Source organism: Canis aureus, chromosome 35, assembly GCF_053574225.1.
Source record: "Canis aureus isolate CA01 chromosome 35, VMU_Caureus_v.1.0, whole genome shotgun sequence".
Classification (NCBI taxonomy): domain Eukaryota; kingdom Metazoa; phylum Chordata; class Mammalia; order Carnivora; family Canidae; genus Canis; species Canis aureus.
Window position 1 is genome coordinate 5835643 of NC_135645.1, and position 27527 is coordinate 5863169.

Below are 27527 nucleotides of genomic sequence, written 5' to 3' on the forward strand. Positions count from 1 at the left end.
ATGACACAAAATGAGAAATGATCATGTAAATTCTTGCTGTTCATTTTAACATGTGGGAGTTTTGGTTTAATGAAACTTTTTTACAATAAATGTCCAAGATAACACTTTAAAATACTTCTTTAGTAGTTAAAAATGGTAGTATTCTATGAAGGAAAACTACTTATTTTTTAAAGAAGTAGATTAAAATCAAAGAACTTGATATCTAAAAAGCCAAGGTCAGATTACTCTAAAGTATATCAACAAACATCATTAACATCATCAGATTATGAAATTCCATGTGGTGCGATACAGCTGCATATATTACTTCCTATCTGTAATAATCCTCTGAAGACAATTAGCAGGTTGGGATGAGGACTTCTCAGCCATTAATACTCCTGAGACATGTGAGAATATAAGAAATTCTTAAAATAGAAACCAGCATCCATACTTAAGTATGAGACAGGCTGGCATCCCAAAGTGTAAATGAAATACATACCATGTGCCAATGCTTATCTCTCAACATTTGTAAGAAAAATGCATTTGATAGATTTTTGTAATGGAGAAATTCAGTGTAAAAGTAAAAGCAAAAGGACTAATTGGGAGTTCAAAGCCATAGAGTAGAAGGTGTGTGCTGGCCCCAAGTGCTGGGATTTCAGAATTCTCAGAAACTCATGGCCAGACTCTCATCACCCTACTGGGACCTTTTCCAAGACTGCTGTCTGATAAGCCTCAGTCTGCCAGCATGCCCCAAGACGGCAGAGTATGATCCAGCTGCTTTGCGGGGTTCTGGCATTTGGGGTGGTTAGCTCCCCAGGATGTACCTAGGCGGCATACTCAGCTGGCCTTCCTTATCTCTCTAGAAATGAGTACACAAGAGAGAGAAATACAGAACTAGAAGCCATTTTGGCTTCTACAGAGGAAGTCACTTTGGTAATGGGAAGTAAAGTAAGATACGGTATCTGACTCTCTAAAGGAGAGTTAATACTAAAGTTTAAATCAGTTGCCCCATTCTTCATTTTCTCCAAGAGCTGAAAGGCTGCATTTAACCCGGATCAAAGCCACAAAAACATAAGACAAGTCATTTCTTTTTTTTTCTTTGACATTTCTTAAAGGAAATTTATTTGTACCATTATAGCAGAAATAGGGAAATTATAAGTCTGTGCAAACCACACTTTGGATTCATGAAATGAATCCTCATACCATATTCTTTTAATACAGGCTAATGCTGCAACATTATTCCTGCATTTTCAAAGTCCAGCCAGCATGGATACCACTGCTACTCTGTCTTGGCCTTCACAGCTGCTTCCTCTCTCAGGCGAGCTTTTTTTTCTAAGTTCAGGCTTGTTAAGGACTCGTTTCTTTTGGCAGCCTAAAGTAAAACAAATTTGAGTAAGTGATTATTTATGCAGGTTTGGGGAGGCTGTCATTACGCCGCACCAATGTCAACAGATTAACTAGGGCACTGCAGGCCCAGAATGATCTACCGTGGACACCCTGAGCACAGAAGCCCCTGCTGTGCCTTCTGCTTCCTCTGATGCTTCACAGTCCTGTAGCATGAGAGAAATGCCATCCAGTCAAGCATGAGAGAAATGCCACACCCTCTACCTTCCCTTTCTTTCTGGCCCGTTCCTTTAAATCTGCTTTCTTCCCTTATCATTTATTCCTTTATCTTTTCTCTTTTTTCCTCTCTTTAGTATTGAATGCCCTTTTATTTCCATTTCTATCCTTTTTTTCCTTCCACTTTTCTTTGTTGCTACCATTTCTCCTTCCCCAACTTATTTTATACTTTCATACCCTTCTAACTCCTTACTCCTCTTTTACCAAAAATACTGAGCTTTGGCGATCCCAGACTTCACCAAATACTGAGACTAATGACTCTGAGCAGTATCTATCCCGCTATCCATCCCTTGACCACAAGTAGCAGTGGGGGAGAGGCAACCATCCTCCTCCCATGTTTCCCTCCATGTGACCGGTTACACGCCTGTGAAGCTTACATAAGCAGACCAGTTTCAAAAGTCTTATGCCAGATAAATGAAACTAGCACCCTATATATAAGGTGGGATTTTCTTATACCTATGTAATTTCACGTGTAAAGAATTAAGTATGGGAAGGGAGAGAATGGGAATGCTAAGTTGATAGGATAAAGCATACAAGGTAATTTCTCTCGTCTAAATAGCATTCCAGTAGCATTTACCAACTTGTAAGAAACGGACAGTTCCATGTAAAACAAATAAGATAGTTTTCTGGCATATAAGGGAGAGAAACTTTTAGAGTATATGGTGTATACCCTTAGATGAGGCTAGAAGAAATCCCAGGAGGTGACTTACTTCTCGAGTACTTAGACTCAGTATAATCAAGTATACATAAGTAATGCAGACTTCTTGGAATTCTAGAAACCCCTATGTCCTGTCCACATGCTTCTGTAGGTTTCAGTCTGAGAGCTATGCATGAGAAGTCAAAGAGGAAGCCAGAAGAAAATCTGAAGTGGGGTAGACAGAAATGTCAAAAGAACTTCACCCAGTCCTGCACACTTGTCCTTCAGGCTCCTGTAAGGTTAGTCTAAATGGTCAGTATTTTCCATTCCAAAAGTCTACAGAGAGCCAGAAGTTCATTTCCTTTTATTCTGTACTCACTGGGAATAAGGGAAGTCAGTTACTGCTGGGTTGATAGAAAAACCCTTTTAATAACTCATAATAGATATAAGACATCTCTTTGCATGTGGAAGCTGTAATATATAGAATTAGACATGGTATTAAAATAGGGGTATGATCAGTGCTGCTGCATATTTTTTTTAAAAAAACCCTATATTTTAATCACAAGATAGTATTATAGGAGTCTGAAAACTTGCAAACTTGGCTCTAAATTTTTATCCTGCCACTTATGTGCCTTTGGGAAAATGATTCAGTATCCCTAAGCTGCAGGTTCCTCTTATAAAGTATAGATAATAAGAGAACCTACTGCTTAGGTTCTAGGATATTGTGGTGATTGAATGAGTTTAATAAATGCCTGCTATATAATGAGCACTTGATAAGTGGGAGCAATTTTACTATCACCTCAATTAGGTCTAGGTTCAAACTGTGGCTCTGCCATTTAGGAGCTGTGTCATCTTGGGCAAGTGAGCAGAGCTTTCGAAGTTATGTTTCCTCATCTATCAGTGAGGTTCTAATAATCGTACCTATTTTGCCATACTATTGTGAGGTTCAAATGAAAAAAGAGCCAAGTGCTTAGAAGACAGTGAGTATTCAATGAATGATAGCTATTAATAATGATCTGGGTTAAAACAGATTTTTGGAGTTAAATTCCTATGTACTTATTTAGGATCTATTATCCTTAAACACATGGCCCAGTGTGGCCGACCTTCAAGGAAAGAACAGTGACTAGAATGCTCACTAGGGTCAGTGTGGATAAATATGCCCATGTCCTAGAAGTGCTATACAGACATACAGGTGTCATCATTAAATACAGTGATATTTTTCTGGTTTCATATTATGACATCTGTGATAACTACCCCCCCCCCTTTTTTTAACTTTATACAAAACTAATTTAGTCCTTTACCTTGCCAAAATTAAGAACTTGCAATTTATCCCCAGGCATAATATCCCAGGTTGTCTCTACTGTTTCTCATTTTGTTTCTTACCATTTCTCATGTAGAAAGTAGCCTCCTAAAGAATAAATTCAAGGGTCAACCCCTGATTTCTTTTATATCCTTTGTAGAAAACAGACAGAGGAAGTCCACTCTTACCTTCTTGCCCTCAATAACCATCCAGATGCATCCTGCCACTGTCAGGACAATCATTGCATAGCTAACCTTCACCCGGATCTTGTTCTTTGCAGCATCAAGCATCTCAAACCTAATAGCACAAGGAAAGCATGAGAGAAAGTTAACTCCTTTATGAAGTTGCCAGTAGGAAATAAAACTGTGTCCCACAAATCAGAAGTGAAATGGTACCTATAAATAGAAAAAAGGATGCAGGGCCTGGAGATCTTGGAGGATTTTGGAGAAGATGAAACATTTTCACAATTCACTATAAACTTTTACATAAAATCCAATAAGATAACACAAACTTAAAAGTAAGAAAAAAGAGAAGAAAGCATGAAGACAGAAAGTGAATCCAAGGGATGCCTAGGTGGCTCAGCAGTTGAGCATCTGCCTTCAGGTCCTGGGATTGAGTCCCACATCGGACTCCCTGCATGGAGTGTGCTTCTCCCTCTGCCTGTGTCTCTGCCTCTCTCTCATGAAAAAATAAATAGAATCTTAAAAAATAAAAATAAAAATAAGAAAGTTAATCCAAGAAAAAAAGCGGGGGAAAAGGCACGGTATATTAATCTATGCTTGTGATGGTGGCCCCCAATTTTGGCTTTCAAGTTTCACATTAGCGGCCAAGGCTAAAAGTAAAACCAAGAGCTGTTTCTCCCTGGGGTTCTTAAGAAGATCTTATACAATACAGTGATTGTCTAACAATATCCTGGCAACAGGTGCTACAATGAGCTTCGCTGAGTTTTATACATTTCAACACAAATCACAATTCAGAAAATGTAAGAGGAAGTTAAACAATGTGCTATTTACACCCAAGTTTTTCCTCTCTGCCTTGAACCAGGAATAGACTTAATAATCTAAATCTAATACTTAGATTCCAGAGAATATCTGGAACAGCACAAAAATCTTTTAAGCAATGCTCCCCTAATGTTTACCTTTTAACTAATGTTTTGCTAAAATTGCGTGACAGTTAACCTGAGACTGTGCTCTTTGGCATGTACCTCTCTGAACCTGTCTACTGAATACAGATCCATGTACCTTAACAGAAAATTGAGGGTTGAATCCAAACATTGTGTGAAAGCTAAGAGGCCTACCAAGGAAGAGTCTAAAGAGAAGGCCACTCCTCCTTGATTCTGTTATATAGGCAGTGAGGTGTGGTTCTGAGTTTAGTAGATCCTCAGGGCAGGGCAGGAAGAGTCCAAATGGACCCTGGAAAGAGCACTGGCCTACTCAGTAGGGGTGTAAATAGGAATTGATTATCTCTAGGTGATGGGATGAAAGTGCTAACTTCTTTCCTTTCTTTTTTCCCCAAATTTTTAACACATTACTTTTGAAATCAGAAGGGAAAAAGTACATTTTTTGCCATCTAGGAGGCACAGGGTCCAGGCTTTGCAGGTGGTAGGAGAACCCTGAAAGCATATACATTGTGATGGGAGAGCTGGAACCCAGTGAGGCAGCAATGTGAACAGAGTTCTCCAGGCACTGAAGCTGGGCCTGCAGGGGGGTGGGAAGACCCAGGGACAACTGCTAAGGACCATGAGTTGCTCTACTGAGAGCATCTGAGAGGCCGCCAACCACAAACTACCCATGTTGACAACATGTTATATGAATTGGCATGTCCAACATAAGTGCTGTGATACTCATGAAAATAATATATTTTACTTTTCATTAGAAGTATTTTACATTTTGGGATGCCTGGGTGGCTCAGTTAAGCGTCCAACTCTTGATTTTGGCTCGGGTCATGATCTCAGGGTCATGAGATCCATCTCCACATTGAGCTCCATGCTGAACATGGAGCCTGCTTAGGATTCTCTCTCTCCTTCTGCACCTTCCCACCCTCGCTCTTGTGTCATTGTGCTCCCTAAAAAATTTAAAACTTTTTAAAAAGAAGTAGTATACATTGAGTATTTTACATTAAAAAAGTAAAATGCATTTAAATAAGATCATGAGGCTGCCCTCCATTCTACAGAAAGCAATCAGAATGGGCAAGTTCAGCAGTACCTGTTCAGAACTACCAGCATAAGGATGAACACTTGCCTAGGCCCAGAGCAGAACATTCTAGGGTGACTCAGTAAGTACTACTTTGGGCTTGAGGAGGATCTTGGAATGACCTGCAAGGCAGACTGAGGAAGGTGTTTCATGGCAAAGTCTATCTGGCACCTATTAGGTAGGCCATGAGTATACAGCAGCTTGTTTTCTGCTAGAATATTCAGGAAGAAATTAAGACATAGCCAAGAAATTAATATCATTGATATTTCCACCTTGCTCTTATTTCCCAGGAAAGTACACTGTCACTTTAGTTAAGAAGGACCAGGGCTTTCCTGCTCAAATAATTTTAGTGAAAATAATGTGCTATTTGACAGAAGTAGAATGGCCCTGTTAAAGCCGTTGTAAACAAAAAGCAGATAACTCTTTTTTCTGGGAAAAGATACCCTGAATGAACTTTTAAAATCATGCCTCAAAACCAGAAGCCAGAAGGTCCAAGAATAGTTTCTTACCAGAAAGGAATGTCTAGAAGCTTTATCCCAAGTCCTTATCTCTGAAGAGGATGATGCCCCACAGGAGAGATGGCGCCTACTTCTCAGAATCTCTCTTGGCCAAGATGCAAAGCAATCGGGGTCTTTAACACTGGGCTAGAGCACTGGTTCTCAATCAGGGGTGTTTTATTTATTTTTAATTTTTTGTCATCCTAGGGGACATTTGGCAATGTCTGGAGACCTTTTTCACTGTTAAAACTCAATGTTACTGGCATCTGGTGGATGAAAAGGCCAAGCAAGGGTGCTGCTCAATATCCTATCATGTACACAATGGCTCCCAACAACAAAGAATTATCTGGCCCAAAATGTTGATAGCCTGGGGTTGGGAAATCTATACTTATCCATAGACTCTAAAATAAAGTCCCAAGATCCCAACCAGGGCTGGATTTAAGGAAGTTGGTGATAGGGATAGGAAGCATGCGTTCTGGAATCCCGAAAAGAGGATATGTTGCTCATAAATACTTTTATGCCTATTGTTAAATATTTAAGTGGATTTTATAGAATATAACTATTAACTGTAAATGGTATGTGATAGACCCAGATTAGAAATAAGCTAAGAACAGTGACCATCACTGCTTAGTCACATTTCTGTAGCTAGGAGAGGAATCAATCAGTTAACTTCAGAGTACCTGAGAGGCACAACATAAGGTATCTATGATAAGACACAAGATTGTCCAACTGTTTTTACTGCAAGTACCCACCAAAGAGGAAACATTTAGTGAAGTGAAAACTACTCTAAAATTTGGTTGAAAGGTTTTAAATAGACTCAGAGGAACTGCTTTGCTTTTGAAATATATCAGCGAGAAAGAAAAGCTGCTTGTAACCCCTACATTCAGCACTCACGAGACAGTCTCTGGGATTTCATCTTCCTTTTTGAAGCGACCTGACCACAGCAGGATCTTCTTCTCCCAATGTGTAGGTTTGTGTAATGGCACTCTGTGGCTGTAAGTGTCTATGAGAAAAACAAGACAAGTTATCTTATTTGAGGTTATGACTAAAATTTAGCAATTAAAAATACTATTTTTAACTATTCACGAAACAGAAACGTTGAGAAACCTCAAGCTAACTAGAGCTTTATTTGAATGATTTCTTAGGATGCCTCATTTCTCAAATGAGGTTCCAAAAGTCTTTGAGGACTGAGGTAAAATAAAAGCCTAATTTCCTAGGCATTGAAAGTTCAAAGAACTCCCTAAACAAAAATATAAAGGTAAAGATGAATTAAAAGGGAACAAAGAGAAGCTTACTTGACTTCACTAGAAGAAAAGGGTTATAAGGTAAAATAAGGTTACAAAAGACCCTGAATGCCAGGTTAAGCTTTTGAAACCGGATTTGGGAACCACTGTATATTTTGAAGAAGGTAATGTTTTAGAAGATTAATCTGCATAATAGATGGGAGAGAGAAGGGAAAGATAGGCTAGAGTGGGCAGCAAGTCCAAATGGGGGGTTGTAATCTAAGAATGAGGTGACATGGTCTGAACTGGAGCTGTAATGGTGAGAACGGAGACAAAGTCCATCTCAAGATGACTGAAAGAATCTGGAGGGTGATTAAGGACGGCAAAGAGGCAGATGAACAAAAAGGTACACGATCACAGACTGGGAGAGAGTGTCTTCCAAAAAAGTCACTGAAGGAGCAGAAAAAGTTAGGGAATCACAGACTGTCAGGGTTGGAAGGGACCCTGGAGATAACCTCATCCAACTTCTATGTACTGCCTGCATCTCTTGCAGAAGGACCACCTCCTTGGCTCTGCCTACAGGACACGCTCATTCCTACCCCCACACCTTTGCTTGTGCTGCTTTTTCCACTTAATCAGAAGGCAGCAGCAAAAGGAACTACAAAGTCCCTCAGGAAAAAAAAAATCCATGAAGAACTGAAGGCAAGAAGAGGATCAGAAATATAGAAATACATTGCTGTAGTTTTATCTTTTAACCCTTCTAGCATAGCTTTATAGTTGTTTTTCCATTTTTGTTTTTAAGTACATTAAAGATAATTTGGAAAGCATAGATGGAAAAAAGGTAAAAAGATATCTCCAATTCTCCTGTCATAGCAGAATCACTGTATTCTTATTTTGGTAGTGTTTCTGAAGTCTTATCCCTGTAAGTATGGGGATTTATATGTGTATATATCTATATGTGTATCATGCTGTGCTTATAAAGGATATAAAATTTTATATCCTGCTTTGTTCACTGACATTAGGACAAACATTTCCCATGCCAGTACATGGTATTTATAAGCACCATTTCAAACAGCTGCACAATCTCATCAAGGAGATCTAACATATATACTTAATCATTCCCAGATTATCTGACATTTAGATTAGTTCTCATTTTCCTATTATATATAAAAAATGAGAATATCTTTACACTCAAAGCTTTTTCCACATATAGGGATTATTTCCAAGGATCAATCACCAGAAATGCAATATCAGGTTGAAGGGTACAAACATTTTTAAGCTCTTGATAAATATTCTTTGAGAATAGTTTTTTTCTACTTACCAAGATCTGCCTGACCCTAGTATATTCCTATTAAGAATTAACAAGCAAATAGCTCAGGGGACCCTACAGTTTATATATTATGCTCCTTTTTTCCACATGGACAGTGACTAGGATTTAAGTTAGTAAAAAGACTAATAATGATGGCTGAAATTAATGCCCAAGCCAAGGCTAGCACTATTTATACTGTACCCAAAATATCATTTCCTGATTTGGTTCCTCTTTGGGGTTCCTTAAAAGACCATTTCTAGATCACTATTACTTTGGTGCACCTATTCTCCAACAAAAAACTCAACATAATCCTGGAAGCAAGGGTTAAAAGTGACAGATGAGGAAAATGAAGAAAGCATTGCTTTATGGGACTCAATATAAGTATAATTTAGGAGGGATGGACTACAAAATAGGAGAGGATGTCAGAGCCCCTGGGACAACCTTTTAGGTTCTTTTGATTCCATGTAGTTTCACTCTTTGGAGCTGCTTAGTCTATAACAAGAAAAATGAATAAAAACTTACAGGATGGAGCTTTTGGACTTTCTTGTGGTTTGGCACAATATCCATTTATTCTCTTCAAAGCAGAGTTTCTGGTAAGTCTTAGGGATGAAGAAGCACCTCTTTCATATAACCTAAAATAACTTCCTATAAAAGACAGAAAAACGTTTCAGAGAAAGAAAATCTAATGTTGTCTCAAAATGAAAAATGCCTACAGAGTATTATTTCATCTATAAAAATTAACTCATTTTAAAAGTGAAAATGCTACTCTCTATGTAGGATACACATATTTAAAATATGATACTTGATGCTGTTAATTTCAGCTATTTTATAAAAGTACTTCTTACATGTATCTTGTTATAACAATGGTTCTGGTGGAAATATTACATATTATAGCACCCAGCAGTTTAGGTAAAGATTAGAATCTCCCACAAGTAATAAACCAAGATGTCAAATTGCCAATACTACTCTGGTAAACTCTGGGTAGGGTGCAGTGGCCAGCAAGGGGCTCTAGAAAGCCTTTTTCCACCCAAGGCAAAATTTTCCAACTGGAAATCAACTTTAGGTATAGTCATGAATTTTGTGAAATTTTTAAACTATATATTTTAAAAATATATAAAACTGTATTATATATATAATATATAATTTTAAAAATTTAAATTCTAAGGACACAAAGGCGTCAGAATTATAAATCTCCATGTACTCACCACCCAGTGTCAACAATTAACAATACATGGCCAATAAATACGGTTTCATCTGAACACCCACACTCTCTACTTCCTACTGAATTATGTAGGAAGTAGAGGAATTACGTCTCTCCTGAGAGAGACAGAGTGAGCAAGTTGGGGGAGGGGTTAGAGGGAGAGGAAGAGAGAGAATCCTCAAGCAGACTGCACTGGACACACAGCCCAACATAGGACTTGATCTCATGACCCTAAAGATCATGACCTAAGCCACCGTCAAGAGCTGGACACTCAACTGACTGAACCACCCAGGTGACCCCCAACTGAATTATTTTAAAGCAAATCCCAAACATCCTATTAATTAGTTCATCTATAAATACTTCAGTATGCATCTCAAAACAGCAACTTTTCAAAATCATTATCTGGAATACCATTAGCTTAACTAAAAAATATTATATCCTTGATATAGCATATGATGATCAAATAATGTATTTCCCCAGTGGGCTCCCTAATTTTTTTAAATAGTTGGTTTATTCTAAATAGGTACACACTGAATATGGTTGATACATCCTGTATAGGTTTCCCCTTCCTTTCTTTCTTGTCATTTTTTGAAAAAAACAGGTCATTAGTTCTATAGAATTTCCCTCATTTAGGATTTTGCTGATTGTATCCCCACGTTAACATACTCTTCTAAATTCTTTTTCTTGTAAGCGGATTGTTGAGGCTTCAGCAGATTTAAATTAGATTTTTTAGCAAGAATAGGCCATAGGTGATACTGTGTATTCTCTACTGTATCACACCAAGAGGCATACATCAATTTTGTCTTTTTGTGATATTAAGATTAATCAGTAGATGCTATTATTCTGACTCAACCCTTATAAAATTGTCCACCAACCTTTCCTTTGATGTTTTAAGCATTGTTGTTACCTAGATCTGCTGTTTCAATATGAATTGTAAAATCGAAGTATTCTACAGTAACTATTTGATTATCCTAAGGTAAAATCCACAAGAAATGTGGAATAAATGCTTGATTCTTTCCATTTACCAGTTTTCAAATTCACAAATTGTTTTCCTTGCAGCCTCCACAAGTGATATTTTGTTTAAAAATAACATAAGGGAAAAAAAATAACATAAGGGGGGGTTCCTGGGTGGCTCAGTTGGTTCAGGGTTGACTCTTGGTTTTGGTTCAGGCCATGATCTCATGGGTTGTGGGACTGAGCCCTATGTCCGGCTCTGTGCTCAACAGTGTCTGCTTGAAGGGTCTCTCCCTCTGCCCCTAGCCCCACTTGTGTGCGTGTGCTCGCGTACTCTGTCTCTCTAGGATAAGTGGAGAACTCTTTTTAAAAAATAATTAAAAATAACATAAGGGACTCTTGCAATTTATTTTATTTTTATTTTTATTTAAAAAAAATTTTTTTTTTCATTTATTTATGATAGTCACACAGAGAGAGAGAGAGAGAGGCAGAGACATAGGCAGAGGGAGAAGCAGGCTCCATGCACCGGGAGCCCGATGTGGGATTCGATCCCGGGTCTCCAGGATCGCGCCCTGGGCCAAAGGCAGGCGCTAAACCGCTGCGCCACCCAGGGATCCCTGCAATTTATTTAACACATGTACTCCAGCCCATTTCAGTCACTTTGTTTTAATGCTCAGATATTCCCATTTTTAGTCACTAGGGACCTTTTTATGTTGGCTCCTGAGTACTTTCAGCGTGTGCTCAGTGATCATTGGCAGCTTCCTTACTTTCTGACATGATGGTCCAGATTCATTTTGAATGCTTCCTGCCCCTGCTTTGGAATCAGACATTCCTTTAGGGTGCTCTGGTTCCTTTAAAGAGGAAGTATTTTTAGAGATGCCTTAGGGAAGGCTCATTGTTACTGAGATTGTCATTGTTTCCATGCCTTCTCAGTGAACAAAACTAGGGAATGCATTCATTCCTAAAACAAATGTATGCTAAAGAACTTAGTTTCAGGGGGTGCCTAGTTGGTTAAGTGCCCAGACTCTTGGTTTCACCTCAGGTAGGTGACCTCAAGGTCCTGAGATCCAGCCCCTCATCAGGCTCTGAACTCAGCACAATCTGCTTGAGATTCTCTTGTCTTCTCCCTCTGCCCCTCTCGCTCATGCTCTAAAATGACAATAAATGTTTTTTAAAAAAACTTAATTTCAGTTAGCCATTTTCACCTTCAGCCTTATTAGCATGAAAATTTTAAGTCAGTCATAATCAGAATTCAAAGCAGAGACAGCCAGAAATAGTTTTGATGAGGGTGAGAGAAAAGGAGGGTGATTCTGAGTATGGGAGTCATGGTACAAGAGGGACCAAGGCTGGTATCGGATTCAGAATTAGAAAATCCCTAGCTACCTAGAACACAGAAAAAGATGAGTGCTATTAAGCACAATGGAACAGAAAAGAAAACTGGAAAGGCACCACCAGTGATAAATCTGATTAATGACCAGGCACTGAGTGATGCTGGGGTGACCAAAAAAGGAATGCCTAAGACTTGTCTTTAATGCAGCAAGAATGTGCTCTCACAGCTATGTGGATAAAAGCTCACAGAAAAGCTCAAGTCGTTTTAAAAATCTGTTTGTTAGTAGACAAATAGTCTGTACCGTTGCAGTCCCTAACTCCCAACTTGGATATCTTTATAACTTCAGAGTTGGAGCAATAAGGGGAGGCGAAAGAGGGGATAGGAGTAAAATATGGTTAGAGGTGGACTTCACAATGCTGGTGAGCAGCAGGGTTTATTCACTTTTTCTCTCTTGCTGTTAAAAAAATTTTTAATGTAACAATTAAAAGATATTACTATAGATTTTATACGGGCCTATGTTTATATTTGTGTAAAGATTTTTAAGATAACACTTATTGACACATAACCCTATATCACAAAATTCACCCTTTAAAAAAAGATTTATTTATTTACTTGAGGGGAGGGAAGGGACAAAGGGAGAGGTGGAGAGAGAATCTCTGGCAGACTCCCCATGACCCTTAATACCATGACCCAAGCCAAACTAAAGAGTAGGACACTTAACCAACTGAGCCCCCAGGTGCCCCAAATTCAACCTTTTAAAAATCCAACAGTGATTTTTAGCTTATTCACAGAGTTGTGTACTGATCACTACCATCTAATTCCAGAAGGTTTTCATCATCCCAGAAAGAAACCCCATATACATTTAAATCACTTCCTGTTTCTTTCTCCCTCCAACCCTAGTAAATCACTAATCTACTCTCTGTCCCTATGGATTTGCATATTCTGAAAATATAGACATTTCTGGATGTTTTGTATGAACAGAATCATGTAATATGTGGTCTTTTAAGACTGGCTTCTTTCACTCAGCATGTTTTCAAGGTTCATCCATGTTGTAGTACTTATTAGTACTTTTTTTTTTTACTGACAAATCTCATTCCATTGCATGGATATCCTAGATTTTGTTCATAGCTAATAGACATGTAAGTGGTTTCTACTTTTTGGATATTAAGAATAATGCTGATATGGAAAATTATGTACAAGTTTTTGAGTAAACATTTATTTTCACTTCTTTGGGGCATATACTTAGGTGAGACTCCTGGGTCGTACGGTAACTCTGTGTTTAATCGTTTGAGGAACTGCAAGCCTGTTTTCCAAGTGGCCACAACATTTTACATTTCAACCAGCAACATACAAGGATTCCAATTTCTCCACATCCTGGTCCACATTTACGTTTTTTGATAGAAGCCATCCTAGCATGTGTGAAGCAGTCTATCCCACTATGGTTTTGATTTGGATTTTTCTACAGAGGAGTAATGACGATGAGAATCTTTTCACCTGCTTATTGGCTAATTGTGTATCTTCTTGGAGAAATATTTATTCAGCTCCCCTCCTTATTTCTGAACTGGGCTGTCTTTTTATTATTGAGTTGTGAGAATTCTTTATCCACTCCCCCCCCTTTTTGGTAACTAACAAAGATTTTTTATTCAATAGCCTTCTGTTCTTTATAATTTTCAGATACAAGTTCCACATCTATGATTTGCAAATATTTTCCTCCATTTCATGGGTTGTTCACTATCTTTTTTAAAAAAGATTTTATTTATTTATTTATGAGAGACACACAGAGAGAGGCTGAGAGAGAGGCAGAGACATAGAGGGAGAAGCAGGCTCCATCCAAGGAGCCTGATGTGGGACTCAATCCCACGGGGATCACATCCTGAGCCGAAGGCAGATGCTCAACCACCAAGCCACCCAGGTGTCCCGTCTTTTCACTACCTTGATTAAGTCCTTTAAATACAGAAGTTTCAAATTTTGATGAAGTCCAACAATCTATTTTTTTCTTTTGTTTCCTGAACTTTTGGTGTCATATACAAGGTCATAAAACTTATTTCTATGTTATCTTCTAAGAATGTTCTTGTTTAGCTTTAACATTTAGGTCTGATCCATTTTGAGTTAATATTCGTATATGGTGTGTGGAAAGGCTCCAACTCCATTCTTTTGCAGGTGGATATCCAGTTTTCCCAGCATCATTGGTTGAAAAAACTCTTCTTCCCCCTGTTGAATTGTTTTGGCACAATATAGAAAAGCAATTGACCATAAATGTGAGGGTTTATTTCTGGACTCTCAATTCTATTCCATTAATCTATAGTCCCTTGTCTTCCATGTACGTTGTGTTAGCTTAGTGATTAGCTAATCACTGGGCAGAGACCTCCTTCAGTGCCTTCCACCAAGAAGTTTGCCAGCTTTTGCCAAAGGGCTTTGCAAGCCTGTTGCAGTATGCTCGGGGTGGGTGGGGAGAAGCTGTTCTCACTGAATTCGCTGAGTCAGGTGGAAAAAAAGGCAAGCCCAGTGAGTGGGAGTTTCCAGAGAAGTGCCAGACAAGCAAATTGTAGCAGGTCTTGGGGGCTGGGGATTTTAGGGAGCTCCAAATCCATTCTGCCTTCCTCAGTGCCTGCTAGAAACTGCGGGTTTTCATAGTTACTGTGATTGAGAGACTATTCATTTTCAAGGCTACTGTGAAGCTGACAGGAGACAGAAAACTGTTAAAGCTATTATAAAGTTTGCTGTTCTCACTATGTTTAAGTCATTTTTCTTGGATAAATGCTACTCAGATTGTCACAAGCCTCTGGTTATTTTCTAGTTCTGAAAAACTTGATTTTAAGAATTTTTGGCAGTGTTTTCATCGCTTTTATATAGGAGTGGGTTTTCAGAGGTCCTCTTACATACCAGAAATTGGGACCTCTGTTTATGTAAAGATTGTGGTTATTTGCTGTCTGATTTCTTTCATAAGGGGCCACATTTATTTCATTTTCTAAATCTGTAATGCCATAAGGCCTTGCCCAGGTCTGGGAAACCACCCCACTAGTGCCACCTATTGGCAGTAAGTGTGCACCAGGAGGAAAGTAGATCAACTACAGTATAAATGATCTCTGCTTCTTCTTTCCTCCTTTTAAATGTGGATAACATAGTATTTACTGCACCAGGACTGCTTTGAGGGTTAAATGGAAAAACAAATGTGAAAGCATCTGGCAAGATTCTTGAAACACAGTAGGCACTCTAAATTTTAAGTTTGTTTTTTGAAGCACTACTTAATTAAACCAGTACTTTTCAAAACATTTCCATACCACTTTTCAATTTTACCCCTAAAGTAGTCAAAATGTCTCGCCAAGGTAATTTTATGCAGTTACCAGGGCATGAAGAATTCTATAAAACTTTACAATAACTTTTTATAGCTCTCGGGATTAAAACAAAATTCTGTAATGCTGTGATTCTCAAACTCAGTGTGCGCCAGAACCACGTGAGTGGCTTATTAAAACATAAAGCACTGGGGACACTCACCTCTAGTTTAGAATCAATAGTTCTGGGGTGAGGGTTGGGAATCTGCATTTTTAACAAGTTCCTATGAAGCTGCTACTAATGATTTGAAACTACATTTTCAGAACCACTCTGTGTTTTTTAATTGTGGTAAAATATACATAAAATTTACCATTTTTACGTGTACAGTTCTGTGGCATTAAGTATATTCACACTGTTGTATCACCGTCACCACCATCCATCTCCAGGACTTTTCTGTCTTCCCCAGAGAACCCCTTATTTACTGTAATCTATAAGCCCCATGTGCACCATCCTGCCCCATTCCTTTCTGCAGGCACTAAGACAGAAAGGAACAAAGTTAACTGGTAGTGAGCTACAAGGTCCACAGGAAGCAAAAAGGTCAGTAATTATTTCTTTAGGTATTGCCCTTCCCCCTCCGTCTTAATTAGAACAGAGGCAATTTTGGAGAATAGAAGACAAGGTGCCTCTCAGCTCAGTTTGGGTAATAATAAGGCAAAAATGTTATCATGTACCCCTAATTACTATCAGTGATATAAATCATGTTTAGAGATACTCTTTTCACAGATAATAACTGAGTACCTACTATGTGTTAGGCAATGTTCTAGACAATATACAAAACATAAAAATCTATGCTAGTAAAACTTATATTCTACTGAAGACAAAGTATATATATACACACACACACACACACGCATATATACACATATTCATATATATACAGACACACGTATAGTTAGTAAATGCCTGAGGAAAAATGAACACTGGGGACATGACATGAAGTGCAATGTTTGTGTGCTTGGAATGGGGTATGTGTGTGAGATTTTAGGTACACTATTAGGGTAAGTTCTCTTTGAGAATGCCATTTTCAAAGGAAGTGAGGGAGCTAGCTATGCAGATATCTAGTGGCAGGATATTCCACACAGAAACAATTTTAAGTGCAAAGGCCCTACGGTGGTTCTAGGAACCACAAAGAGGAGGCCAGTGTGGTTGGAACATAATAAGGGAAGATTTGAAATCATAGAAGTATCTAGGGTACAGGTGGAAAACAGGGATGTGAAGGCATGAGAGGTTTACCTAGATCAGAAAATATGTCCCAACGTTTTTTTTTAAGACTTTATTTATTTATTCATGAGACACAGAGAGAGAGAGAGAGAGAGAGAGGGGCAGAGAAACAGGCAGAGGGAGAAGCAGGCTCCATGCAGGGAGCCTGATGCAGGACTTGATCCTGGGACTCCAGGATCATGCCCTAGGCCAAAGGCAGATGCTTAACTGCTGAGCCACCCAGGTGTCCCCCTCCCAATTTTTTCTTACTACAACTTCATACTGGATGCCAATAATTTTTACCTCCCTAAAGTATAACTGTTGATTAAAACATAGCAAATGTGATCATATTATACATATTAGAAATAACAAATGTAAAAAATAATTTTAAAAAGCTGCATCACTAAAGAAAATTGTGAAGCACTTAATATGATTTCAATTATTTTGCAATTACAAAAAAATAAAAGCAAATAAAAGTTTTAGTATCATTAAGACTTCCTTTTCTGTCTCAAAGAGATAATATATATTCCCCTATAGACATCCAAGCCAGAAGTTTTCCATCCTCTGGTGAATCACAATTAAAAACAAACATACAAACCAAATGAAAAACAGCCCTTTGAACCTTTGGCTGCACTTGCAGCCTGCCCCTGGCTGACCAGTTCTGTATCCCCAGGGCCCTAGCAGGAAGTCAAGATGAACCCTCACTGCTGCCTCTAAGGATGTGACTGACAAACAGCTGGTTAACCTAGAGTTGAGGTTCTTAAACTTAAGTGTGCATCAGAATTACCCAAAAGATTTATAATAGATTACTGGAACCCAGTTCCATAGTTTTTGATCCAGTGAATACAGGTGGAACCTGAGAATTTCCATTTCTAACAATTTTCCAGGTGATGCTGCTACAGTTATTGTGTTATTGAAAAACAGTACCTTAGTAGCTGGAGGCTGTAGTGGGTCAGCTGGAATGAAGCTGGCTCAAGTACTAGCTTTTGTCTTGTTGTTCCCTCCTTTCCCTAAAAAGCCTTTCCAGCCCCATGATGGACAGTGCAGAGAGGTGAAGATGCCTTTTTTTTTCCCTCAGAATCTTTCAAGACATTCCTTGAGAGAATCATCAGTGATGTGACCTTAGACATGATAAATGAAGGTTGAAAGAATGCTGGGGGAGAAAGAGGTTTTTAGATTACCGAATTTAACCTTTATGAAGATCAGTAGCCAAGTGTGATGCAAGTATGTTGGTAACTATGAAGGCTGCTAATGATCTGCTTAAAAATAAAATCATGGGGAACCTGGGTGGCTTAGTTATTTAAGTATCTGCCTTCAGCTCAGGTCATGATCCCAGGGTGCTGGGATTGAGTCCCACATCAGGCTCCTGCGTCTGCCTATGTCTCTCCCTCTCTGTCTCTCATGAATGGAATGAATGAATGAATGAATGAATGAATAAATAAATAAATAAAGGCATTTGTCAAAACCCATAAAACTACATCACAAAGAGCTTTAATAAATTCAAATTTTAAAATTATCAACCAGGATGCTGGAGAATCCCAGGATGGAATGCAGACTGTGACAAATGTATCAAAATGTATCAGAAATGTATGACATGACCTAGCCTCACAACCTTCAAGGTAAGGAAAAAGCAGCTGACCTAAGTAACTTTGAAAAACATCATTTTGACTGGAAACTGTAAGACTCAAGACAAAAAGAACTATACATTAAACACTGTACTCTAGTTGGCAAACTTGTTTCTTAGAGGAGCATGGGTTAGTAATCCCGAAACTACTTTACAACTGTACTGGGATTGAACAAATAAGTAAATAAATGGTAGATAATGAGACCCCAGAGAAAGGAGTTCCAAAAGCAAGGGTGGAAGGCTAGAACGAATGGATCAGTCAAAGAATTCAGTATTAACTCCTTTCTTTACATAGCTATTTATTAACATATTTATTTATATGTAATTTGTATATATTTATGTGTATGAAATGACAGACATGAGATATGGACATATTCCTAAGTACATGTGTGCACATGGGTCACTATACATGCATATATTTCCTAGCTCTACCCAGTGGGAGGGCCTACAATCTTCAGTAGGAACAAACACACTCAGTGCCCAGATAATGATTTCTAAATACCATTATCTAATAAAAGGAACTAGGGCTCCTTTAAGAAAAATGTAAGCTCTTTAAGGAAAGTCTGATTTTATACTGGAGAAGAGAAAATACAAGATGAGTCTGGAATACCCTGTAGTGCCAGAAAGTGAGGAAGTATTCAAAAAAACACAAGGATGTTTTTGGATAGGGGCCATACAAAGGGACACAGGAGCTGATCTCATAGAGCCTAACCTAGAATAATTTGAACAACAAAATAATGTAGTAATAAGATTACAATTTAGGGTATAAAATATATGAATCCATATTAATATAAATAACAAATGAATAAATGAGGGATAAGGGACAAATCTTCCTTATACAAAAAAATTTTTGTATAAAAAATCCCAAATATATGTAGATAATCTTCCTTCCTGGATTGCCCCTCCCCTTGTGGGAAAGTGTGAGTTGGACTCAGTGACTTGTTTCCAAAGAACAGAGTATGGGAAGGGAAAAACAGTAACTTTTTAAGGAAGAAACAAAGTGACCAAGGTTAAAATCATCAGTCACAGGTCATATGGATATCATGTACCGTCAGAAGGATACTTGACCTCTGTGCTAGTTATTCTGTCCTCAAACCCATAACCCAGTCTAGTCTCATCATGAGAAAGCATCAAATAAACCCAAATTGAAAGACATTCTACAAAATATCTGACTAGTATTCTTCAAAATTATCAAGATCACCAAAATCAAAGAATGTGAAATTGTCAGAGACATGACAACGAAACATGATGTGACCTCCTGTAACAGAAAATGGGACATCAGTAGAATAATTGCTGAGATCCAAATAAAGTTTGTCCTTTAGTTGATAGTAATAGACCAATGTTAATTTTTTAGTTCTGACAAATATACTATAGTTATATAAGATGTTAACATTAGGGGCAATTGGGTGAGAGGTAAACAGAACTCTCATACTATCTTTGCAAGTTTTCTATAAATTAAAGTTATTCCAAAATAATATTTCTAAAACATAGTACCTGGGTATTAATTATGTCTTTTTTTTTTAAAGATTTTTATTTATTTATTCATGATAGTCACAGAGAGAGAAAGAGAGGCAGAGACACAGGCAGAGGGAGAAGCAGGCTCCATGCAGGGAGCCCAACGTGGGATTCGATCCCGAGTCTCCAGGATCGCGCCCTGGGCCAAAGGCAGGCGCCAAACCGCTGCGCCACCCAGGGATCCCGGGTATTAATTATGTCTTGTTTTTACTTTATACATGTTTTGTGGATATTTTATATTTACTTGATATTTAGTTTATTTATTTATAAAGATTTTATTTATTTATTTTATTTATTTATTTATAAAGAGAGAGGCAGAGACACAGGCAGAGAGAGAAGTAGGCTCCCTGTAGGGAGCCCGATGAGGGACTTGATCCCAGGATCTGGGGATCATGACCTGAGCCAAAGGCAGACACTCAACCACTAAGCTACCCAGGCATCCGGTATTTTAAAAATATGATATTATCCCTATAAAACTGTCACTCTCACTCACTTGCACTCCAATATGCTTTTGGCATGAGACAGAAAAAGAAAGGGCACAGTAGGAAATGCTCCCAATTCAGGGTGGACTAAAAATAAAGGCATCTGACTATGTTGGTGGAAATGAGATGAGAAAATTATACATGTTGGTATGTATCTTGTCACACCTTGCTATTCTCAAATGTGGTCGACATCACCTGGGAGCCTGTTAGAAATGCAGATTCTTGGCTCCCACCCCAGACCTACAGAATCTGAGTCTGCATTTTTATTTTTGTGTTGAGAATCAGATCAATTTTAAGTCTCAGGAGGACAAAGCTAAATGTATGCTTATCCTGACCACTGCAAAGCTCATACACATTCACCTTTTAATCAATACTGTATTTAAAAATTATGATGAAATTATATGTCGAATGTTTATAACTGCTCAGTAGACCTAGAAGGAAGAATGACTAAATTATGGTAATTATCCCACTTAGATATTTTATTCCCACTCAGAGCTCATTTAAATTAGAGAACCACTGATTTAGTTTCCACATTAGAAGCAAAGCTGGGCTACTCTAAAGGCTGGCCACAACAAAACAAATGAATGAACCTGAGATAACTAACTTACCCTGAGCTTTCCCAATAATTAGGCTTGATATTTCCTGCAATTATTCTAAAAAGGATGGAATTTTTTGGTTTCAAACAAACTCTGATTTGCCCAGCTCTTATATGCAACAAAGACTTCCAAATCTGCCTGCCAGGCTCCCATTGCTCACAAACCTAACTGCCTTCTTAATAAGGTCCATGCTGATGTTCTAGAGCTTGGAACTTAAGACACTGTCCTAACTCACTCTGTCTCTGGTTACTGTACCTACCCATGCTTTCCCACAGTGAGAATCCTTTTGTCTGAAAAACTCCCACAAGGATTTGGGGACAGGTAGAGAAGATTCAAGCAGGAAAACAACAATAACAATGGTGATTTCGTAAGTAAATAGGAGTCCAGAATGCAGGATGGGCCAGGGCTGAGGGATAAGTAGGGGTAAAGGGAGTAGGAAGACATATATATGGAATCCTCCTTTTGGACAGTGTCGTAACACTGTAGTTCAAGGGGATTGTGAAAAGAAAATAAGACAGGACCCAATGAAGAGCACGACCTGACAAACGGAAGGAAAAATGGCAAGAGAGATTGACATTATGGACTTTTGTGGGCTGGCTAGAACTCTAATCACTATTTGTAACATTGCTTCTATGGGAAAAAATTTTTTTGAGTTCAAAAAATAGATTTATAAATAAACCTTTGAAACCTGGCCAGTTTTTAAGTGGGGAGGAAATTCAATGGAAAAAGTCTTGCGATTCTATGAATCTGGTGCCCAAATTTTAGTGAGATGGGGCCATTTCTTGGTGATTTTCCCCCCCTCTATCAACATTCCAGCCCATTCCCAGCAGTGGTTATCTGAAACTCTGTTGGCTTTAGCTGTTGACCTAAATCTTTGTGACACAAACAAATTCCCTATTTTTCCATCTGTTTTCTCATCCTTCCCCGCAGGCTTGCAAGAACACTGGGCTTTCCTGCACTTTAAACTAGTGAAGGAAGGGATGTTGTACTAAACTTACCTCACCATCTCTAGATCCTTCCCTTTGCCCCTTTCTCACCTAATGTCTGATTGATTTTTAAGATGTGATTTATTTACTGGAGAGGGAGAGAATCTGAAGCATCTCTGCACTGAGCACAGAGCCAGAAGTGGAACTCGATCCCACAACCGTGAGATCATGACCTGAGCTGAAACCAAGAATTGGAAGCTCAATCTACTAAGCCACTCAGACATTGCTCTTTCCCTGCTCTTAGAAAAATAAGCTTTAAATTATAAAAGTAACACTTGCTCATTACAAAAAAATTTGGAAGCTTAAAAAAAGTATGAAGAAAAATAAAAACACCTATAACCATATCATCCAGAGATAACATCCCGGTATGTCCTCCCCAGATTTTTCCTATGCTCGTACATAACATATACATTTTTCATAATCAAAAAATACTGCATCTTATGTCAAAACACTTTTCCAACATACAAATTAAAAAATACTTTTGATGGCTATATAACATCTAACACCTGAATATAACCTGAATTCAACCATTCCCTTGGCTGGATTTGTTTCCCAATTTCACTAAATGAACAGTTTTCTACATAAACCTTTGAGGGCATTTCTGATTATTTTCTTTTGTAGAATCCTGATAGTGCAGAGTTAGAGAAGATGAGCCCTTTTAAGAACAGAACAGTTGCTTTCTAGATAGTGCAGAGTTAGAGAAGATGAGCCATTTTAAACAGAACAATTGCTTTCTAGAGGCAGAACTGATTTGCACTTCTACCAGTTGATGCAAGTCCTTGTCTCCTCATACCACATTCGTTCTGAGGGTACACTATTTTGTACAAAACAATCACTTGTTCTCAACAGTTCTATAAATAAAATACTAATCTTCGTTTCATTGTTCGAATGACTGAATAAGTGCCATATATTCAATTTACTACCTTAGCCTCACCACCCACACATTTTACTATAATGTTTCTTCCCCCACTCGTTTTACTAAAATTGCTCTAACATTAGTGATCTCTTTATAGTCCCATGACTGTGTTTTTTAGAATCTCATCATTAGCTCAGTTGATTCTACTCTTTCCGTCTTTGAAGCCGTTTGACTCTACTGATCTCAGCCCCCTACAAGGCCTCTTTCCCTCCTTACATTATACTGCCACATTCTCTGCCTTCATCTCTGACCGCCATGATGTACATCTTTAATGTCCTTTGCCACTTCCTATTCCTTACACTGTGTCAGGCCTCCAAGATTCAGTCTTTAGTCTTTGCCTCTATCCCACATTTGTCTGTCTCAGGGAGGACTCCCTCTTTGTCCCCTGGTCTTTGACTAAGAGGCCCCACACTCACCTGTAAATCCATGCCACCTACCACTCAGTAGTGCATGACCCTCTCTGCCACAGCAGTATCCCTTAACTTTCTTATTTCAGACAACAGGGCAACACTCCTTCAGTCCTCTACACTCAAAAACTGCATCTTCTTTAAATCAACCTGTCCAGAGGTTGATTTACACAGAGCCACTAATTTCTTTAAGACACTTCCTAGATATATTCCTTTGTTGTCATTTCCATCAACATCTCACACATGGATATCTTCACAGGTAGTAACTATTCATGTTGTATGCAGCAACCATGTACATTTTCCAAAAATGTTTCCTTAATGACTTCTGCTGGAAGGCTTCCTTTTTGCCCAAATTCAAGTTGTTCAAAACCCTCAAAAGGCCACACCTTATCTATTACCTCCTGATGAAATCCAAGGTAATCCTTTCTCCCTACTACCCTTTCTCCCCTCATATCCCCTGCAGACTCATTACTGCCCCTACCTCTGCTCTTGTCTATCTCCCATGCCTTCTGTTTCAACGGAGCTTTCAGTAATTTTAACCTATACTTCTATTTCTTCCCTAAAGCCAGTGGTATGTTGGTTCTTGGGAGGAAGTCAACGGGGAAAAGCCCTGATTTTGTAGTGTTTGCCAATAACCCTCACCATAGCAGATTTTAAGCTACCAATGTTAACATAACTAATTGGGAAAATATTTGTACAAAGCCAAGAGGACCTGGCTCCATGGCACCATAGCAGCACTTAAAATCTGTTCTGTAATCTAGAACTTAATATATACTGTCTTACATAAGTTCTCCCGATGTATTATATACTTGTTCACTGCAACAAACTCCAGCCCTAGAAGAGTGGGAGTCCATTAACTTTAGAGCTTTCATAGTATACAGGGCACACAGTGTGTGCTCAATAAAAACCTTCTGAGAAGACCTGGAGGGACTGGTAAGCAAAGCCAAAGAACAGTAAAAATGGGCATGTACTTATTTAGGGTTGGTTAGCAAGAACAAACAGGAAAATGAAGGAACAGAATGTAAGAGAAATAAAATCAGAATAGGAGCCAGGAGATATTGGTGACTCTTCTGGAGCCAAGTCAATTCCCTTCTGAGGCCTTAAGTTTCCTCACCAATAAAATTAGAGGACTAGACTACATGAGTCCCACATTATCTCTGGATTCTAATGCTGTAGAATGTCAGTTAAACTGACAAAGAGGCTGCTATCCATGATCCATTGTATTGGAATAATAATGATGATAATAAAATCATTTTAAAATCTGCCGAGTCGAAGTTTAGGACAACAAAAATTTTTCTGAAGGTGTGAAGAAACATTCTTGTAAAGCCATTCCATTCCTTTGACCTGATAACTATTCTGTAGAATGTAATAAGTGTTATTAAAAATAATTTTAAGTTTTTAATTTAAAAAAATTATAATTATTTAAAATAATTAAAAATAATTATTCCAAAGAATATCTACTATCTGCCTACTCTGAGCTGGACACTGATAAGTGCTAAGGTTTAGTAAAAACAATTTAGTCTTTACCCTCATGAAACCCACAGGAGTATGGGTCAGTAGCCATTTAGTTCCAAATCACTGTATCAGTGTCCTTTTTTTAAAAAAAAAAAAAAATTATTTATTTATTCGACAGAGAGAGAGAGAACACAAGCAGAGAGAGCAGCAGGCAGTGGGAGAGGGAGAAATTGACTCCCAGCTGAGCAGGGAGCCTGATGTGAGGCTTATCCCAAGACCCTGGGATCATGACCTGAGCTGAAGGCAGACACCCAACCGACTGAGCCACCCAGGCACCCTGTATCAGTGCCTTTTAACTTAAAGAGCACAGACTGCTCTAAGGAATGTATGCAAGCTATGGATCCTCTCTTCCCAAAACAAGGATATAGTCATAAAAATATGAACATAATTGCAGAGGTTCACAGGACCGCTCATCTGTGAAGGGATCCAAGAACCTTTACAAGTTAATAACTCTGACCTATATCTATACCTACATTTGCAAAATGATAAATTCAAGCTCATCAAAATCTATATTCTGTTTACTAAGAAAGTACAGCAAAGATTTCCAACAAACAATTTTAAAAAGGCCCACTGTTTAAAGGACACTATTTAAAGCCCACTTTAGCTATTTGATATTTCCCTCACCTGGAGTGAGTACCTTATTCCAAATAATATCCTGGATAAGTGATGCATGCATAGATGGTTTCTATTTGATCTGCCATTCCTTTGGTTAAGATCGCCTGATAAATCATTCTTCTTACTTGAAAACCTATTTGCACATAAATGTGTGCTTCCACTTCACAAGTAAATCTGCATTTCATGACTCTCCCATTTCACATCAAAGAGACTCAATTAGCCATGACAAACACATATACGGCACACACATATCCTGAATAAACCGCTTGACTGAAACAAAGAGCACAAGTTCCTGAATTAGATGGTACTTACTCATCTCCTGGCTCTAACATTTTATGGCTATATGATCTTGAACAAGTCATTTAACCATCTGACCTATGTTTATTCACTTGTACATTGGAGGATGGATGATAAGATTTACCTAAGAAGGGTACTATAAGAAATCAATCCAGTAAAATAATGTATGTCAAAGTATGTAACTATAAAACGGCCACAAGTGGGTGAAAGGGCAGATTGCTTAGTTGCTCACAAAACATCAGACATTCAAAGAAGATCTTTTGTTAAGAGTTCTTCATATAACATTCAAGTGGATCTATCTGGAATACAATACATTGTTCTTTAATTGCTCAAGGAATTTTGTTTTGAGTGCCCAATAGTGAAGTTCTTAAATATCAGAAGTCTGCAGAGAGGCTTTGGAATCTTTATAATGCATAAATATATTTTCAATGCAGGAAGATAAAACTGCTTAAAACTCTAAGGTCTTAGTTCTGATGTAGTCAAAGTCTCTGTCACTCCGTCTATTTTAGCTTTTTTACGGAGCAATGATTCTTTCACTTACCTTGTAACAGCTAACAGGTCAGTAGGATGTACACAAAAGATTTTAGGTAAATTACTTCCACAAAGCTAAATAAATCAATTAAATCAATCTCTTTTAGTGGAGGGAACGTTTACTTTAAAGGAAGTAAATAATATTCTTCAGTTTGAGACATGTTTTCCAGTCCATTCTCCATTGGAACACAAAATAAGCACACAAAAGATAATTTTTTTTTTTTTACGTTACTTCATGTACACTTGCAATGTGTATTTACACTATTTCAATAGGCAAATTTGGGGGCGATTCTTCCTTTAAAATTGGAAATAAATACCTTTTTCGTAATTTGTCACCACGGAATAAAAGATCAGTCATTATACCTTATCAAAGGTGACTTAAAAGTGATTTGCCCTGGTGCCTAGAAAAAAGTCAAGCAGCAAATACTCTGATTTCTCAGTCCCTACTAAGCAAAGGCTCCGCTGGTTCCCCAAGACGACAACTTAAATTCTGACTTCAAATACCCATTTCGCAGATGCCTACTAGAAAAATAAACTGCAGATTCCATAGAACACTTTCCTCAACAAAATTCAAAGCACTTAACTGCAGATCTGCTTGTAAGAAATGTACCCCCTATCTTAGGCAACACCCCCCCCCCATTATCCTGTAAGACCTTAAATTCCTTTGCTAATCAGACACTAAGTGCGTGGGAAACCCTAGACTCAGATTGAGATTTTCTCTGAGAGCAGGGATAAACTCTTGAAACTGTGGGGAGGCTGGGGAGACTCAGAGCTGTGGACAGGAGAGGCTGGAGCAGAAGGCTGAACCCACCAGGCAATGGGGGAGTCCCGGGGATGGCAGGCGCATTAGGAACCGGGGATATGGGGGCGATAAGGGTCTGGGAGCAAGGGCCCGTTAAGTTGGCGGGAGGGCCAGGCGCGGCGGTCACTGTGGGCCAACCCCGACTACCTGCTCGGCCGCTGCGCGCTCAGCCTTCGCTCTGTGGTCACTGGGGTGGGATTCCGAGCCACCTGGGGCTGCGTGATGCAACCGAGCAACCGCCAGACCCGGCGGGCAGGAGGACTCCCCGACCTCCAACCGCCCCCAGCCCGGCCCGCGTCTCACCCGCCACCTGGCGCAGGCCGCGCAGGCTCCCCATGGCCGCCTACTCCGCCGACCCGACAGCGCCTCCCGGCCGGTGACCGCGCCACCGCATTCAATGTCACCAAGCGCCCGGGACGGGAAAGAGCCTGACTGCGCGGGCGGGGCGGGAAGGCCTGGGCGACCCGAG

At 38.8% G+C, this 27527-nt stretch overlaps 1 protein-coding gene and 1 long non-coding RNA gene across 3 annotated transcripts; both read right to left on the minus strand.

Annotated features, from left to right (window-relative positions):
• Nucleotides 1-39: 39 nt before the first annotated feature.
• Nucleotides 40-27519, minus strand: FAM162A (family with sequence similarity 162 member A). The gene is made up of 5 exons (XM_077883739.1): nucleotides 27362-27519; nucleotides 9277-9399; nucleotides 7117-7225; nucleotides 3722-3830; nucleotides 40-1348 (listed from the first exon to the last, which is right to left on the minus strand). Exons 1-5 carry the CDS (start codon nucleotides 27393-27395, stop codon nucleotides 1256-1258), a joined length of 468 nt encoding a protein of 155 aa, XP_077739865.1. The 5' UTR covers nucleotides 27396-27519; the 3' UTR covers nucleotides 40-1255.
• Nucleotides 13976-27355, minus strand: LOC144305054 (uncharacterized). 2 transcript variants are annotated; one of them, XR_013372087.1, is made up of 2 exons: nucleotides 27206-27355; nucleotides 13976-14450 (listed from the first exon to the last, which is right to left on the minus strand). It is a non-coding gene; the product is annotated as an uncharacterized LOC144305054 (long non-coding RNA). The 2 variants fall into 2 exon arrangements; XR_013372089.1 differs by lacking the exon at nucleotides 27206-27355 and adding an exon at nucleotides 25438-27198.
• Nucleotides 27520-27527: the final 8 nt, after the last annotated feature.